Source organism: Vigna umbellata, chromosome 5, assembly GCF_029865625.1.
Source record: "Vigna umbellata cultivar VRB3 chromosome 5, Vumbellata_1.0, whole genome shotgun sequence".
NCBI classification, from domain to species: domain Eukaryota; kingdom Viridiplantae; phylum Streptophyta; class Magnoliopsida; order Fabales; family Fabaceae; genus Vigna; species Vigna umbellata.
This window is the reverse complement of record NC_142169.1, coordinates 26,602,854-26,621,058: the sequence shown is the minus strand read 5'-3', so window position 1 is coordinate 26,621,058 and position 18,205 is coordinate 26,602,854. Positions and strand designations below refer to the sequence as shown.

The 18,205-nt window shown below is 32.8% G+C and overlaps 2 protein-coding genes across 4 annotated transcripts; both read left to right on the top strand.

Annotated features, from left to right (window-relative positions):
• Nucleotides 1–334: 334 nt before the first annotated feature.
• LOC124819603 (small ribosomal subunit protein uS19m-like) lies at nucleotides 335–2,687 on the top strand. Of its 2 annotated transcripts, none has more exons than XM_088115317.1 (2): nucleotides 335–528; nucleotides 2,076–2,687. In XM_088115317.1, the coding sequence occupies exon 2, from the start codon at nucleotides 2,081–2,083 to the stop codon at nucleotides 2,459–2,461; it is 381 nt and encodes a 126-aa protein (XP_087971443.1). In that variant the 5' UTR covers nucleotides 335–528; nucleotides 2,076–2,080; the 3' UTR covers nucleotides 2,462–2,687. The 2 variants fall into 2 exon arrangements, with proteins under 2 accessions (XP_087971443.1, XP_047147110.1); XM_047291154.2 differs by lacking the exon at nucleotides 335–528 and adding an exon at nucleotides 1,038–1,143.
• Nucleotides 2,688–9,756: 7,069 nt separating this feature from the next.
• Nucleotides 9,757–17,807, top strand: LOC124819604 (uncharacterized). Of its 2 annotated transcripts, XM_047291155.2 has the most exons (16): nucleotides 9,757–10,079; nucleotides 10,948–11,109; nucleotides 11,231–11,347; nucleotides 11,437–11,521; nucleotides 12,581–12,689; nucleotides 12,820–12,887; nucleotides 12,992–13,117; nucleotides 13,209–14,302; nucleotides 14,609–14,809; nucleotides 14,895–14,955; nucleotides 15,652–15,765; nucleotides 16,037–16,150; nucleotides 16,231–16,337; nucleotides 17,119–17,182; nucleotides 17,303–17,468; nucleotides 17,544–17,807. In XM_047291155.2, exons 1-13 carry the CDS (start codon nucleotides 10,018–10,020, stop codon nucleotides 16,330–16,332), a joined length of 2,415 nt encoding a protein of 804 aa, XP_047147111.1. In that variant the 5' UTR covers nucleotides 9,757–10,017; the 3' UTR covers nucleotides 16,333–16,337; nucleotides 17,119–17,182; nucleotides 17,303–17,468; nucleotides 17,544–17,807. The 2 variants fall into 2 exon arrangements, with proteins under 2 accessions (XP_047147111.1, XP_047147112.1); XM_047291156.2 differs by lacking the exon at nucleotides 17,303–17,468 and having other exon boundaries at nucleotides 9,758–10,079.
• Nucleotides 17,808–18,205: the final 398 nt, after the last annotated feature.

Genomic DNA, 18,205 nt, shown 5'->3' with positions numbered 1-18,205 from the left:
CTATGTGTATCTCTTTGTTTATTGAAGTGTAAAACATTTTTTTTTTGTAAATGAAAATGATAGTTTGATATAATTTTCCTTTGGCCAGTAAGAATAAAGAAGAAAGGAAAAAAAGTATATGATGCAAATAAATAATAAATATAATAATTAATTTTATAATAATATTATATTCGCGTAGAAAACGTCTCTGATTTTTCTGCCATCATTTTATTATTTTTTTCAAAAATATCTAATAAACATAAAAATAACTTAAACTATATTTAAAATTTTTATTTCTATAATTTTTCAATTACATTGTTTTCGTGTGATATATAGTATTTTCTAACTAAATGCTGTAAGCAAGACCTGATTTAGATTCATCAGTTCACTTTACTATGTCCCTATGTCCCTGTTTTGTATAACTTAGTGAAAACTGTGCGTCATTCCGAACCCTAAAGAAGCCCGTGGTTGTAATTCTTCCCGCCGGCAACCTTTACGGCGGCTTCTCCCGCATACGCTGCTTATTAGCGCTTCTCCTTCTCTAACCAGGTCCTAATTCTTTTCATTTATTTTACTTAGTGTTCTTAGGACTAACAGTTTAAAGTAGTTTCCAAAGCAATCTCTAATGAGGTGGTTTTTAAATTCTGAAGGCAATTTGTACAAATTGGTGACGCCGCTTTCATTATATTGTGACCCCCTTTTGATAAATATGTGCTTTGGTGACCTAATTTGGGATCTCATTCGGTTTCTTTGCGTATCACTGATCTTATTACAACATAGACTACATGTTTGAGAATTCAGATAGAGATTTGGAGCTTTGTTAGCCCAATTTGTTTGCCCTGTAATGGATTGTTTTGCAGTCTTAACTTCTTTGTTTATTGCTTCCATCTTGGGTGCTCTGTTTCCGTGGTTTGTGTATTGCTGTAAATTTTGGTTATATATATAGATGGGGGATTTGTAATGGGTAGTTGCTGTAGGGCTATGCTTGAGGCTTGTTCCATGTCAATTTTTTTAACCAAGATGGGCAACTTACTCACTGCAGTCCCTTGTCATTATGATTGGTTTACCAATGCATGAATTTTGGCATGTATATGAATGGGGGGATTGTAGTCCATGAGTATGTTGCTGGGGCTTTCCATGGGGCTGATATGAGCATTGTTCCAGGTCAGTTTTAGGAATCAAGGTTGCCATGGATATGCGTATGATTTTAGCTTTGTCTTTCAAATTCTATTTGCTAAATTAAGTTTAAATCTTTCAAGCTGCGAAGATTGGAATGCTAGTGCCATGTTTTCCCTCCATGTAGTTATATTTTGATTATTAAATTTGTAGAATCCCTATTTAACAACTTATCTTTTAATTTTTGTTTGATTTAAATTGTAAAATTCGTCTCCCTTGTTAGCTACTTTCCATCTCTCCTTTCTACCCTCCTTCACACAGTTTGCTTAGTTACTTTAAGTCGGTGTCGTACAAGAGTATCTAAATGTTACTATGTCAGGACTCGGGAGCCTTCTTTTTGTATCCCAAAAAAGTTAAAAGTCAAGTTTTATTATTGAATGATGACGTTTACATATATGTTCCCCAAATATGCATTTATAACTCATAACATACTTGATTTAATGTTACAAACTTATAAGTACTCAAATGAATATTGGTTTCGAAGCAACTCTTAATTGCTTTCATGTTTAATTGCTTTGGAGAGTGCGCCAGCAGGGAACAGAACAGGCTAGTATTAGTTGTCCCCTTAATCCCTCAATATATGTTCTGTTAGTCAAGTTAGATTCTGATATGAAGTCTGACTTAACCTGTGAAATACACATTCAAGAACCTTTAACTATAATTTCTATCATTCAGGAATTAATATGACCTACATCGCATCATTTAAGGACTAACTTGACTGTTTACTATTCTTTATAGTGGTAAAGAAAGAGATTTTGGGGCTAAACAAACTACCTCGAGCCTCTCCTATTGATGATTATATTTAATGAATAAAACCAAATTGAAGCAAAAATTGCATTTCATTTCCTTTATATATCTGTAAATGACCTCAAATTGGTTTGATTTCCTGAAGTTTAACGTTATCGTTTGCGTCTGATCAGGAAGAATGAGGCCCACAATGATGCTCAGGGTTCTGAACAAGCAGTTTCTTGGAATTGTTGGTGATGCAGCTACTGCTGTCGCTAAGAAGCCACCCCCACCTCCTGTAGTATCGCGCAAACCGGCCTTCATTGATGCATTCTTGTACAAGATGAAGAAGAACCCAAGTCTTTTGTCGAACAAGACCATATGGTCACGAAGATCCACTATCTTGCCAGAATTTGTTGATACTACTGTCAAGATTTACAATGGGAAAACCACTATCCGTTGTAAGATCACTGAGGGAAAAGTAGGTCACAAGTTTGGAGAGTTTGCTCTCACCAGGAAGCGCAAGGCCAGAGAACAAGCCAATGCCAAAAATGTTAAACAACTTAAGAAAAAAAAGTGATTTTTTTCTGCACTTCTGGACCAAAATAATTTCATGAATATTTTATTTTCTGCTATATTTACATCGATCTGGTAATTTCTTAGGTTCTCTAGATTGCTTGTGAAGACCTAACAGAATCCCCTGATAGTTGACAGTAATTCCTGTTAAATTGCTTCAATGACCATCTAATGTTGTCATTTGATGTTATTATATATTAGCTCTGGATTGTTAGCCCAGAGTTGGATCAGTTAATGCCTATTAACCTGTGAGGAACTGAATTTTATAGTCATTTTAGTGTTGGAACAGTTAATGCTTGGGGATGTCATCATCATATGTTGTTTGCCTACGAGCAGGATTGTAGAATATTACTCAGACACACGCATACACACTTATTTTTTGTTATAATAAAGTAAACAGATTTTTAGAATTTTGATAGTTAAGACTTTGAAACTAAAATTCCATCATCTTAGCGGGAAGAACCACCACGGCAACCGATAGATATAAGAAGAAAGAACAAATGTAAGAATTTTAATTTTTTTCTTTGGTTAAAATATTAATTTTTAGAATTCGACAGATTTTTTTCTTTTCGGCCATGAGATAAATGAAAACAATGTTGGTCCGACCGGTAAAATTGGAAACCGGATCTGTTATGGGTACAGTCATAATCAAATCAGGTAAAATTGGGAACCGGATCTGTTATGGGTACAGTCATAATCAAATCAATTACGTATGCTATTCCGGTTAAGGTCATCAACCTACTTGAAAATCGATATATAAGGTATTGTTTTTCTGATCCCTAATATGGATTTATTTTCTAGGTGTATGTCAAGAGATTGAGTTGGGTGAAAGCTTTTGCATGGCAAAAGAAGATAAATCAGATTTTGAATCATGAAAGTAGATTCCAAATTAATCTTTTCTAACATGTGATATTGTATCTTAAACATTAAGATTATGTTAACTTGGAATTAATTTATTATTTAAGTAAATTTGTGTAGACGGATTGTAGACTGAATTTGCATTTGATTTTATTGATTTGCACACGATGTAAAGCCGATTTATGGAATTATCGATTTTTTTCCAGTTTCTGTAATGTGATGATATTTGAAAGAATTGAAAGAGAAATTTCGTTTGTGTCTCTATAATTTACATCTCGTGCACATTTGTCATGATCTCCTCTAATCGATTTTAAATCAATTTCATGATTTTAAATAATACTAATGTAAGATAAGACCATAAATAAAATGAAATTGTAAATCATTCATATTGGTTGCTTGATGGAGTTTGGAGGTGCGTTTCATGGTATGTGAATTGAAAGTTATAGATGAGGAGGTTAAAGACGAAGGAGTAACCTATTAACCAATTTCATGGTCTAACGTAATCAATTTCTAATATTTCTGTATCTGGTTCTACTGTTTATCACCTTAGTAGAATGAATATGATTTTGTTGGCTTTCTAGTATGTAGTGATTGTGATAAATAAATATATGTATCCTCCAAAACATGTGAGGAGAGAGTGAAGTTGGAGACAATGCCAAAATGGCTTTAATAAATTGTTATTTTGTAGAATGCACATTATTGTATTACATGTTTTTATTCAAACATTTTGTTGCTTTTGTTAAAGTTAAGTATAAAAAGGTTATTTTCGTTAAATATTTTTTTTGTTTGTGATTATATATATATATATATATATATATATATATATATATATATATATATATATATATATATATTCAATAGATATTTTTTATACTTCAAATGTTTGTCCAAACACTTAGCTAGACATTATTTTAAGCATGTAAAAAAATTGTATTAATTATTTAACATTTTTAAAATTTTATTATTCAAAATTATTTTTAATAAAAAATATGTTATATATAAACATCATTTTATATTATTGTTATCACTAAAGACAATTAGATAATTTTTAATTTCTATTCATTAAAATATTATTTTAATCTATTATATATAAATTTTTACAAACTTTATTTATAAATCTATTTTAGATCATTTTCAAAAAATAATATATAATTTATTTTTAAATTCTCTCAAATTTATCGACTATCCTTGAAATCATTTAGCTTAAACATAAAATTTCTTTTTCTTTCTATCATTGCAGATTGACTGGGCACATATATGAAGTTTGGTTTGTTGAATCTTCAAATAATGGGGAGTACCTAGCATCTTCATCGAATGATTTCACAGCCATCACATGGAAGGTATCTGGTGGTGTATATAATATTTTAGTTTTATAGCATTCATCCATTATTAATTGCTTTTTGGGAAATGTCAACTTGTGTTTTAGCTACCATTATGAAGGAGAAAAAAGTGTCAGCAAACTCACATTTACTTACAGTAAAGTGGCAGTGTTTTCACAGAAAATGTAACATCATTGGGATTGGTCCAGATGTCCATTGAGTTAATCTAACACTATTACTGGAAAAAGAAGATTCCATTGAGTTATCATAACCGAAATTTTGTCTACGAATTTGAAGGAGAGATAATTTGTTTTTACTACCAATATCTTCCAAATATATATTTGGCTTTTGTGGAAGACTATCTGGTATAGGACAGCTATTAAACTTCTAAATTTGTCACATTGTGTGCTGAAAATGATGGATTTAAGCTTAAGATTTACCATTACTCTTTTAACTCTATGATTTGAAATGGTAGCAGCATATTCCATTTCTTCCCCAATAATATGTATACTAATCAGTTGCAGAATGGGCTGTAGGTCCTTGTTCGCATTCGCACATACGCGCATTATGATCATCACATCTGCATTCAGCACTTTGCGGCCTCCAAACCGGGTGAATGCACGGTGCTGCTTATATTTTATAGTAAGTAATCATTTTTCTTCAAGTTTTTTAAGATGATAAAATAATAAATAAATGCAATTAAACATGATATCAGTTTATAGAAAATTTAGTATATGTTAATGAGGTGAATTTTAAATTTAATTTAACTTATATATTATAAATTAGTTTTATTTATAGTTAATTGATTTGAGATTTTTATGTTTGTTGGTAATTTCCCTTAAGTTCAAATATGATTTGCCTTAATTTTTTTCTTCAAGTTGTGTTTAGTGTGCTGTATTTTTATTGGGGTTTGGGTTTAATTTGATTCGTAACAAAATAAGAAAAAATCATGAGTCAAATAATAACAATAAAATTATATATTCTCAAATATGGTTTCACCATAAAAGACTTTTGCATATTTCTCATTTAATCTCATCAAATCTTTGTTCCTTTGTCCCAAAGAAATTGTTGAGTCCTTCAATTGTTTGTCAAATGTTAAAGCATTACCGTACATCTTACTCTCGTGATGATAAAAAGATTAATTTGCATTTTTATATAATTCATTATGATGTTTGAGTTCTTGTTTTAGCATCTATCTTTGGGACAAAATGATTTTGTTTTTTTATTGATAATCGTAATGAGATAATATGGGCATATATTACGAAAACTAAGTCTAGTATATTTCAAATCTTTGTCTCAGTCTTATAAAAATAGTTAATTAGAAATAAGTATCAAAAAGAGTTTTGATAATGAAATCAAACGCGAATTATGAATTCTACAAATTGTTATTATCCTTAATAGCATCGCCACTAGTAAAAAAACTTTAGAAACATTAATTTTATAGTGGGACACATTGATTGACGGTTAAAAAAAATGTTGGAAATGGCCATTTTGCTGACATTAATTGAGGTTGAAAATGTTTTAACGTGAAAATACTCACTTTTTTTTACCTTAATTGACCTAAAATGATATTTTTCGACATTCTTCCTCCTTTGTTTTTTTAATAAATAATAATGCATTTTTACAGTTTTATTAAATTTGAAAAGAAAAAACCAACAAATTTCATATTTTCATAAATCATTTTCAAATTTGTATGAAATATAAACTATAAACTAAAGTTATGACAAGTTAATGATGTTATAATAAGTGGTGTATATTGACTATTTATTTGTTATTTTTGGTTTTGATAGTTATAGTTATTATTTTTGGTTGAATTTTTTTTAGCACTCCTTGGAACCCCTAAGGGAAAAAGCTCTAGGAGCTCTTACTTTGATTTTTTTTTTAAGTTTAAAAATTATTTGGAAAGTCGGTTGTTGCGAATCTTTAATACTTTGTTCACTTGAATGAATTTATGAGACAATTATTAGTGGATTTGAAGGTAAACTTTTTGTTGTTTATTTGAGTGAATTTGGAGGTAAGTGAGAGTGGATTTGGAAGTAAAGAAGAAAAAATTTAACTTCAAATCCTCTCAAATTCAGTAAATCACTCTCCTCCAAATTATTTCAAGTGAACAAATCCTAAACGACTATAACTTTTACTCTCGTTTGTAGATTTAGCATTATTACGTATCAATTTGAGGTAGAAAAGATTTTTCAAGCCCGTGGTAGCTTGCGTAACTAGTTGTTCCTTCTACATTTTCAAAAATCGACAGTTTTCTATTTTTCGTCAATTTATTTTATGTTTTTCAAACTTTGCAAAAATATTTCACATAGACTTTGAATTTTGATTTAAAATTTTTTGTGGGGCTTTCATGATTTTTTGGTGCTTTCAAATTTTTTTTGGATCATTTGGAGTTCCTTTGAACGTACTCTGAGTTTTACTTTTACTCTAAGTTTGGATGTATACATGAACAACAAACAAGTTTAACAATATCAATTTGAACAATACCAACATGTTCAACTAATTTATAACCCATAAAGAATGAAAATGGAAGTTCATCAAAAACCTAAAATGAAACTAACCTTCTTGAAAGTGTGTTCGTAGCTGGAATAAAGTGTTGTTGCCAGTGAAAGAGAAAGAAAAACAACCTAGGCTCCAAAGAATACACGTGCATGAAACCAATCCGTTAAAACGAAAAAAAATCATACATAAAGTAATTAATCAAAATACATTTGTGTAAAATGAAAAAAGATTACATGTGTGTTGATTACCGAAAACTTCATCAAAAGGAGTTTAAACTCTTTTTTTTTTTCAGAAAAGGTTTCACGCAAAAAAGATAAAATTCTTCCATCTAAATTTTCAATAAATTCACTGGATAAGGTCTCAAAAGTGATATTCTAGTGTCTTGTAACTCTTTAACCTTTTGAAAATTTTTAATTTTCTTGATTTCTAATATTACGCACTAGTAACGTTGTAATATGTAACTTTGTAGGAATGTATTTCTTTCATAACTTTTACTTTAGTTTATAAAATGCTTTTTATGTTACTTTTAATTAAAAGATATTAACTTTTCTTTGTCCGTAGATCCGAACAGGATATTTGATCGTTTTAAACAATATACTTTAATAATAATATATTCAGAAAAAATATATAATATTTTATTAAAGTTCATAAACGAATAACCCGGACACCTTCAAACCAAATTTTATTTGGGTAGACAATGTCATAGCTGAATATGTAAGATCTAATTCTTCTCTATCTTAAAATTCTAGAAATTACAAGTCAAATTTGTAAGAAATGAAAACAAATTATTATTAATAAGAAAATGGAAAACGGATTCATCATAAAATATTTTAAATATGGAATAACTAAATCTCTAGAGTTTATGTGAGATGACTTTCAACGACTTATCAAACAATGTAGAAAAGGTTATCCTTTATGTACCCTTTTATATACATACGTTGCTCATGATCTAATTTTGCAGTTGAACTCACAAATATGAGTTCAGGAGTGTATTTTTGGGGGTTAAAGTATTAGTCACAAGTTTAATTTAAAAATAAAGGTTTTGGAACTAAAGTAATTTAATTAGTAAATTTATTAAATTTATATTAATGTTATTTGAAAGTGTTATTATCAAACTTTAAAATTTCAATCTTGTTTTCTTAACTGTAGTTGAAAAAGGTGGGAAAGATGGTAAGAAATGAAAAATAGATTTAGTGACTTTTTTTATTTTCAAGAAAAGTCACTATAACTTTAATTAATTTTTATATGTTGAATGACGAACTTCAATTTTTCAATATATATATATATATATATATATAATAAACCAGTTAAGAATTAAGTAATAAAATTAACTAAAATTTTGTTATTTTTCTGAAAAGAAATTACTGAATCCGTTCTTTACTTTTTTTTTTCAGAAAGAAATAACGTAACATATGAAAATGAACTAAAATTACAATTACTTTTCGTAGAAAAAAAAAGTCATTAAATATGTCTAATGAAAGATGATAAGAGATAGAGGAAAATAAAAGAAAAAAACAAAAATAAAATAAAAGTTTTGGGATAGGAAATAAATCATATTTTGACAAATGTTACTTTAAAATAATTATAGCATTGATTCAATTGAAGAAACCAAATTAACTTTATTTAACATATATTAAAACTTAATTAAATAAAAATAAATAAATTATAAGTCTAAATATAAAGAATACTGACCCATTACCATTTAAAGCATATACCACATTTACTATGGAAGCCTAATTAAATGAAAACAAAGTTTTTCACGTTGTTTTGCGTGTTTAATGTTATGTATGAAATACTTATGTTAAGATTGAATAGATATTTTCAACGACTTAAAAATTAAAATTTACCTATCTTTTACATTTTCTATATCATCATTTTTTTTATATTCTCTATTTTCTATTTTCTCCGCACATTAATCAATAACTATAACTACTGTACCCAAAATTATCCTTCATTCCATAGTTCCCGTTATGAAATATTAGTTTTAAGATTATGAAACACAGCTAAAGAAATATTCAATTTATGTAAATCTAGAATAAAATATTCTCAGTTTTTTAAAACTATTTCTGTTATAAATTATTCTACACATTTGTATATTTTTTAGCAGCTCACAATAATAAATAGTAGAAATAATTAAAAAAATAAAGAATACTAAAACTTTAGAAGGGAAGAATAATAATTAAAACATGACCAAATATGAATGTGTTATCCTAACTAGTCAATCAACAATTCTCATAACATATCTTACTTCAATAAAATATTTATTAGATATTAATTTAATTGTTTTAATCTTAAATTTCAAAGAAGAAAATAGAAATAGAAATAAACAATCTAAAGAATATGACACTTGAAAAAGAGTTTATTGGATAATACATTATTAATGAGTTAATTAATAATGTTTATCCATCTTTCATAAATTTCATATTCTTTCTTTGTCCTTCCTATCACAGTCTTCATTTTGGTCCTAAACCTAAGTTGGTTTCACAAATCCCTACGGGTCTGAGATCCAACGGTGTAGGTGGAGAGATCTGATGGCATGGAAGGGCATAAAAAAACAAAACCCACGTACTTCCATTAATCAGACTTTCCTCCCCGAAAAGTGTTGGAAATTGTAGGAGAAGGCCCAAAAGATGGGAATTCCTTTTAGCGTGGTCTGGTTGGGTTAGGTCTGTCTTCGAAATGAAACAAAGACGGAGGCTCTGAAATAAAGGCTTTCGAGAGAAAGAGAGAGAAGAAGAAGAAGAAAAATAAAAGAAGAGAGTAGTGTGTGTTTGTCTCTGTCTCTGTCTTCGTTCGAAACCATGAATCTCTTCTCTTCCCTATAACTCCTCTCAGATTCGATCCTCTCTTCTCTTCTCCCAATTTCCCCCCCTCCCCCAAAATGACGGGATTTTCTCGCTCGCGCGATCACGCTTCTTCCTCTTCGCACAATTCCAACAGCAGGTCCATTTTCTTTCCGTCGATTCCTTTTTCTAATGGAAATTCATTTTAATCTTACGCCTCTTAGCAATCTTTCTTTCAATTTCTCGCCGAATCCGCGACCGGAAGTCAGTATCGGATTGTTTCTTTTTCTGATTTTGCTGGAGTTTTCAATTACGCCTAATTCGGTTTTGTTCCTTTGGCCTGTTATTGTGGCGGCGTGTTCGTGTTGCTTTCTGATTAGGATAGTGAAATAATAGTGTTGTTATATGTTGGAGGCAGCTGGAATTGAGCTTTGTTCATGTGATTGATGTTCCCGAGGCTCGATTTCTGGGGCTGCTGCATGGTTTTTAGGTTGGATCCTGTTCTGCTGTAGAGTGGTTTTAGGTGTTGGTTAACATCAATTCGTGGCTGCTGGCTTGGAAACTGTCCAGAGTTGAGTTTTGTTTTGTTTGGTCTAGAGGTCTGTTTGAGTCGTGTGGAGTTAGCTAGGTTTTGGGATGAGATCGTGGTGTTGTGAGGTTATGATCAATATAGGCCATAGTGGTTGGGTTTTTGTTGATTATAGATGCCTGGTGGTGCAGTACTTGTTGGAGAGTTTGAGCATGATTTTAATGGATGATCATGGAGAATGGGAGTTTCTTGTCGAAATTTTGTAGTTTCTGACCTTGAATATTGGACATGTTTAGACTGTGCGTGAGCTTACCATGATGATCTACCATACTGCTATAAGCTGAGAATCCATACGTTTGTCAATACTTGGATTTTGAAGTTTGTGTTCGTCAACTGAGGCTGAATTACAGAAATGCACTTTCCTTCTTTTAAGTTGAATTTGAAGCTACATGTTTTACTGTAAAATATTTCTCTTACCTGATGTGTTGAATTTGGCCAGTGGTAGCAATGTATTCAATTTGCTCGCAAGGAGAGAAATCTCACCCCGAACCAAATATGTGGCCAAATGGCACTGGGTTGAAGCTTCTAAGTCAAAGTCTAGTCCTTATTCTCGTCCCAAGAATGAGGTTGTGAGAGATGCAAGACGAGGTCTCCTCTCATGGTATTTACACTACTTTAGTCCATAAGTTTTATCGGCAAAAAATAAGCCTCTTGAGAATGTGAAATTTTGTTTTCAAGAATAGTCTATTTTGGGGGCTAACTTCTCTGACAATGATTATCAGGGTTGAGGCTGAATCATTACGGCATTTGTCAGCTAAGTATTGTCCCTTATTGCCTCCTCCTCGGTCTACTATTGCAGCAGCATTTAGTTCCGATGGGAAGGTTCTTGCCTCTACACAGTAAGTTTTAACAGGCTGATCACCTCTTTGCTAGTTTTAGTTTAAGAACTTTTATGTTTGAATCTGATCTTGTTATGTGCCATGCACAGTGGTGACCATACAGTGAAGATAATTGATTGTGAAACTGGAAGTTGCTTAAAGGTGTTAGTTGGCCATAGGAGAACGCCTTGGGTGGTAAGTTTCAAATATGTCTGCTTGCCATTTGCCTTCATTTCCTGTGTTTTTGTTTAATCTTTCTTTTGTAGTATCTTTTGGTAATGATTGTGGTTTATGGAAGGAATCTTTTTTGCACGAAGTTTGATGAAATGTACTTTTCTCTGAAGTGACAATTTAATGAAATTGAGTTATTAAAATTCTCGTTGGTATTCAATTAGGTGATATCCCACCATTCAATTTATGTAGCTATTTATTTGTTACGAAAATATTTGTGTGCAACGAGTCTTTAGGTGTGGGTGGGTGGAAGGATGAACTGTTATTTGTACTTGAGTGGGTAAGTTCTAATTGAGAGACAAGGGAACTTGCATCCGGGGAAGAAAATTCTGTCGTATCAACATTGTGCAAAACAGGGCATGTAGGATACTACTACATAAAGAAAATATTTTTTATTGTTCAATTATTTGAACATAAAATACTTGACACCGTAGACAACAATGTATATAATTGTCTTTATTTCTCAAATACTTTATCCTTTTCATAAACACACGTCTCAAAAACTCCTCCTAAAGTCAATGGGTACAGCGGAAGTTGTACATGTACCGTTTATTCCCTTTTTACCATTTACCACTTTGGTTTGTGCCACAAAATCCTTCCTTTCCTTCTGAATCCATTCACCAAGACCCATGACCATTGCTTGAAGCTTAATAATATGTGAACTTTTGCCACACAGAGTTGGTTGAAAATATCATTAACTGTTGTCAGGGTTTTAACAATTTCTATAATCAATTATGTGTATCTCATTTCCAATTTTGCAAGTTTTAATTAGAAAAAGGAATACGAGACTGGTGATTCCACTCCAGTTTATTTGCCAATAAATGGTGCATGTGTCATTTCCAATACATTAGGCCCTTTTGTCTAAAATTGTACCTTGTGTAACCCAACCAGGTGTAACTATTGTAATCCTCCCTCTCTCCTATTTGAAATATTCTTGTGTTTCATGATGCACTCCCCGCCCCCAATTGTTTTTAACTATGTGCTAATCATACCCAAAATTTGAACTTTGTGTTAATGGTACAGGTTAGGTTCCATCCATTGCATCCACATATACTTGCGAGTGGGAGCTTGGATCAAGAAGTTCGTTTATGGGATGCCAACACATCAGAGTGCATAATATCTCATCATTTCTGTATGTTTACTCATTGAGAATCTCTCTTACCTTTCTAAATTATTCTTTAACTGTTACTAAATATGTTCTTTGTTCCTTTCTTTTGTATATTGGTTTCTCTCATGAATTCAGTGGATTTTTTTTCTCACAGACCGCCCCATTGCATCTATTGCTTTTCATGCCAAAGGTGAAATAATTGCTGTTGCATCTGGCCACAAGGTACTACTTTTTCTCCCATGTTTTTATATCTTAGATGAACTGTTGTGTTTTGATCTCACATTTTGGAGTCTGTTTTTTTATACCGCATTGTGAAATACTCTCAGTTGTACATATGGCACCACAACAAAAAAGGTGAAGCATCCTCTCCTATATTTGTGTTGAAGACAAAGCGCTCACTTCGGGCTGTGCATTTTCACCCACATGCCGCACCATATCTTTTAACTGCCGAGGTGAACGATTTTGGTTGTGTATGTCCATGCTATTCAGAATGCTACTTTTTGGATTTTCCTTTTGGTTAACATACTTTGAATTGATGCGCAGGTCAATGATCTTGACTCTTCAGATTCCTCAATGACAGAGGCAACATCTCTTGGCTATTTACAATATCCTCCACCTGCTGTTTTTGTCACAAATATTCAGCCTACAGAACATATTAGTTTGTCCACCGAACTACCTTATGTGTCATTCCCTTTCTTTTTTATGCCCTCATATACTCTTGACGAGTCAAGAACAGAACTACAACATTCTAGTCATGATGTGGGCTCAGGTAGCATGCAAATTGAGTCTTCTGCCATGGTACAGTTACAAGCAGATACAAGTGCAACAGAGCAACATGAGGCCACTGTGTCTCCCATGGATACATTCTCTGAGATGCCCACTAGTTCTCAAACTGCTACAGAATATCCCACCCATACTTCTTTCTCTAATGGAATGGGAATTGGCCTCAGTAATCTCACAATGGATGGTATGGAGACGGATGAAACCAGACCTGCTGAAGGAAGCCAACATGGAAACTCTACTAATACCTATTCTTTTAATGGTGTGCTACATGGACTGTCTAGGCAAACTGCCAACCGTGGGGTTCCCTCTGAGTTGGGTCAATTTAACCAGTTTTTTCCTTCTAGTTCAAGAGATCCAAGTGCATGGGAGTTGCCTTTTCTGCAAGGATGGTTAATGGGTCAAAGCCAAGTTGGTGTTCCTTCAATGCTTCCTCACATGGGTGCTAGCCGTGACATTCTAGCCCAACAGATTGGTTCTTCCATAATGCCATCTAATCTTTCCAGTTCTAATAATGATGCAGCAATGCCATCTTCAGCAATAACTGGCAGCATCAGCATACCAGGTTCTTCAACGAGATCAGGTTTACGGAATCATTTTTCACAATCCCGTCAACCTGTATCTGAATCAGGCAATCTTGCTACTTCTATTAATAATTCACACGATGGATCCGATATCCAAACAATCATGAGTCGAATTCAATCAGAACTTGCCGCTACATCAGTGGCTGCTGCAGCAGCGGCAGAGTTGCCCTGCACTGTGAAGTTAAGAGTGTGGTCACATGACATAAAAAATCCTTGTGTCCCACTTAATGCCGACAGATGTCGTCTGAACATACCACATGCTGTCCTCTGCAGGTACCTTGTGATGTTATTATATCTCCTTGTTGAAATAGGGTAATTCTTTCGTGTCAAATTGTTATTTTAGAAAATTTAGTTTGTGTGCATAATGTGAGTTGATAACTTCTTTTTTCATTTTTCGTGGTGAATGATGATGAACCCACTATCTGTCCCTTAATAGTAATGGTGTTATACTTAATTTAGTCATAACTATGTTCATTTGGCATTCTTACCTCAGAGATTGATTGCAAACTGTATCCTATATTTAACTGTGCTTATATTTTTATTTTCAACTCACAAAGTTGTATATTTTCCTTTTTGCAGTGAAATGGGTGCTCATTTTTCACCATGTGGTAGATTTTTGGCCGCCTGTGTTGCATGTATGCTTCCTCATATAGAGGCTGATCCAGGCTTAATAACTCCAGTACACCAAGAGCCGGGTGTTGCAACATCACCAACCCGACATCCAATCTCAGCACACCAAGTTATGTATGAGTTGCGAATATATTCCCTTGAGGAGGCAACGTAAGGCTTGTTTACTTCATCTATTGCTTCCAATTGAAATCATTCACATACTCAGTTAGTTTTTTTGTTTATTTATGTTGAACAGATTTGGGTTGGTGCTTGCATCACGGGCAATTAGAGCAGCTCATTGTCTGACATCAATTCAGGTTCATTACTTTATCTTTATGTTAGTCTGTGTGCCCTACGTTTTATGCAACTAACACATACGCACAATTTGGTCCCTGAACAACTTGTATTGCTTTGGTCTCTCAGTTTTCATATATTGAAATTAGTCCGTTGAGGATTTGTTTTTCTTCCAAATTGACTATTGGTAGGGCAATCTTGTTGACAACTTGACACTTTTTTGGACCAACCTTTATTAACTCTGAACAGAGTGCTTTCCCATTCATAATTTTCTTTGTTGGAATTGTGAGGTTTAGGTGTAAAGGGAGGAAGATATAAAGAAGAGAATGAAGCACAAGTTGAAATTAATTGTGATATATTTACAACGTATTGATGTGTTCATCAAACCTAGAGCTTTAACCCTTATTTTCTCTAATCATATTCCTAACAAATAAAGAACTAGGAAACAAATAATGATATCAGAAAATATGGTAATCAGTCTATGAGATGATGAAAATCCGATCCTGAAGGATATTCTAAGATGTGATCAATATTTTCTTATTACACTATCTTTCCTTTTCTGCATACAATTGTACCACTATTTTGATATTCGTGTTTTATAAATTGTTTCTTCTCTCTCCACGCGCTGCCTTATTAGAGATATATGCCCCCTTTTAGTGATACATGTTTTTAAATTTATTCTTATAATAACTTTTGTGCAATTGCTGTTTGGTGTGTAGTTCTCTCCTACATCTGAGCACATACTACTTGCCTATGGTCGACGTCATGGTTCTCTTCTTAAAAGTATTGTTATTGATGGAGAAACAACATTACCTATATACACAGTGCTAGAGGTAAAAAGCTCTCAATTAAAATTTTTCCAATGTGAATTCTCTCACATGTACAAGCCCTTTGTAATCTGTATAATCTTTAGTATGAATTGCATTTGCTGGTTTTGGATCATGACATCTACCTGCCTAAACTGTTATATAGACAACTGTTCAACTAGTTATGCTTAATCTATGGGCTGACTCTAATTGTTGTCATTCATATTGTCTGTTCTCTTATTGTTTTGAAATGGTTTTGGTCTGAATTTCATGTCTATGAATTTGCTTTATTTTTCAGGTATATAGGGTGTCAGATATGGAACTTGTTAGGGTGCTTCCTAGTGCAGAAGACGAGGTCAATGTGGCATGCTTTCATCCTTTTGCTGGGGGAGGACTAGTTTATGGAACAAAGGTATGGTTTTGCTGGGGTGACCAATGATGTATGCTTTAGCTTATATTAGTTAAGTGGTAATCTTTTGCCTGTGGTTGTAGGAAGGAAAGCTTAGGGTCCTCCAGTATGACGGTGCTCATGCAGTGAATGGCAACGGACCAAGTTACTTTCCTGAGGAGACCATTATTGGAGTCAGTCAGTGAGCAAGGTTATATAATGATTCTTTTAGGATTTATAGTTTATTTGACAACTAGGAAGTTACGCGTGGTTTGATTTTTGTCTATGTTTTGATGAGTAAAATAGTCAATGTCAGAGGAGGATTAAGGCTAGACTTACAATCACTTAATCTCTGATGTGATGATCACGCCAAAGCGACATCATGTTTTTTTGGTGGGATGATGCAGCATGACAGTTTTATTTTTACTTTAAAGAATATAAGCCAAATTGATTTTTAAAATATGTTTTACTTAAGTAGTTGTCAAAGTTTGAGTCTCTCGCTTGTGCTTTTGGATCAGCATTTGCCAATAACTACAAGCCAATCCTTTTTCTGAAACCATACGATATTTGGTAAGGTTGTTAGTGGTTAAAAGAGTACATATTGGATTTTGCGTGATTCATTGCCTTCATATGAAAAGCGTGTTGCCTATGAATATTGGAGGATTGACCCACGTTAAGTGTAAAAAGGTGACGGATCTGTGATGAGTGGTGGTCTCTTTGAAGTAGAGTGAACTTGGTTGGAGTAAATGTCAGAATGGTTTCCGAAGAGTTGAATGAAAATTTGTTTGATTGTTTCAAAGAATAATCATTTTGACTTTTTTGAGTATTCGCTTGTAGGAATTACATCCCCTTATTCAACTCTTCGGAAGAGTGAATTAAGGAACATGCTAGCTTTTGTTTTTACAATGGCATTCCTTTACGTTAATATGCATTTGGATCATAATTATTGACGTTTAGTTTATTTATCCTTACAAATTTACTGCCTGTTTTAGGTTTACATAAATGATTGGACATGGAACTCAAAGATTTGATTCACATTACAGTGCAACTCACATGGTAAGCCTTCTACGCCAGCCCCAGTCCTTTGGTTGCGTTTGTGGTTATGTAAAATATATAAACCCATACAGGATAAGCTTTTTTATGCAAGTAGTGGATACGAAATATTTTTTGTTTCAGGATAATTATAGGGAGAGGTGGACCTCTCAAGGAGTTGAGCTTTCTCACCATAAGATGTACTATATATTCAGAGTAGAGATTCTCTCACCTTGATTTTTAATCAACAACTCAACCAGTGAAGTTATTGAAAAAACAATTCAACCATTTAAAGCTCAACTCTTGGGAGGTACATACTCTGATAGAAATTATCCTTCTTTTCACGTGCATGAGGTTTTATAATGTATTTCTTATCCCCATGCAGCTCTGTGCTGATGATCTGCCCAAACATAACCTTATCCAGTGCTGAGCCCATCCAACCGATGGTGGAACTTCACTCACTGCAGTACCAAATGTATATTTTTGTATTATCCATGTATGAGTATGTACTAACATTTTCCTTTGTTAACATGTTTGTATTTCTTATTTTCCTCTCCAACCCCCTCCCTCCTTCAACCCATAAGTGGGAATCTCCGTTTCTACCTGTGTAACGTTAGTAGTGAAAGAAAATGTTTGTTTTTTTTTTCTTTTTCTTTTTCCTTCTTCGTCTCCGGGAAATTCTCTAGCAACACGACATGCCACTAAATTACACCATGCGGACGCCAAACATTTAATATATCCATGTTATGTAGGTCCTGTCCTACGAGTATGGATCCTAGATATTTTTACATTTAAGCTTTGGGTAGATACACACTGTCAATGTTAACAAGCTCATTTTAAGTTTTTTCTTATGGAATTTGTTGAAACCTCTGTATGTAGACAAAAATAACATACTATCGAGGTCATAGGTAATTTTGCTATTCTAGGTATACTAATTCCAAATGTCGCTGAATGCATATACTAATCTCTAAGCATATTCACTGTGTAATATAAATCTGTTTATTTTAAAGAAATAATTTCTTTTTTTAGATGTTCGAGAGAAATCGA

Coding starts and splice junctions, on each gene's coding strand:
- LOC124819603 (XM_047291154.2), top strand. CDS start 1,053: ATGAATTTTGGCATGTATATGAATGGGGGGATTGTAGTCCATGAGTAT. Junction 1,144..2,075: donor TGATATGAGCATTGTTCCAG/GTCAGTTTTAGG, acceptor GCGTCTGATCAG/GAAGAATGAGGCCCACAATG.
- LOC124819604 (XM_047291155.2), top strand. CDS start 10,018: ATGACGGGATTTTCTCGCTCGCGCGATCACGCTTCTTCCTCTTCGCAC. Junction 11,522..12,580: donor ATAGGAGAACGCCTTGGGTG/GTAAGTTTCAAA, acceptor TTAATGGTACAG/GTTAGGTTCCATCCATTGCA. Junction 12,690..12,819: donor CATAATATCTCATCATTTCT/GTATGTTTACTC, acceptor TTTTTCTCACAG/ACCGCCCCATTGCATCTATT.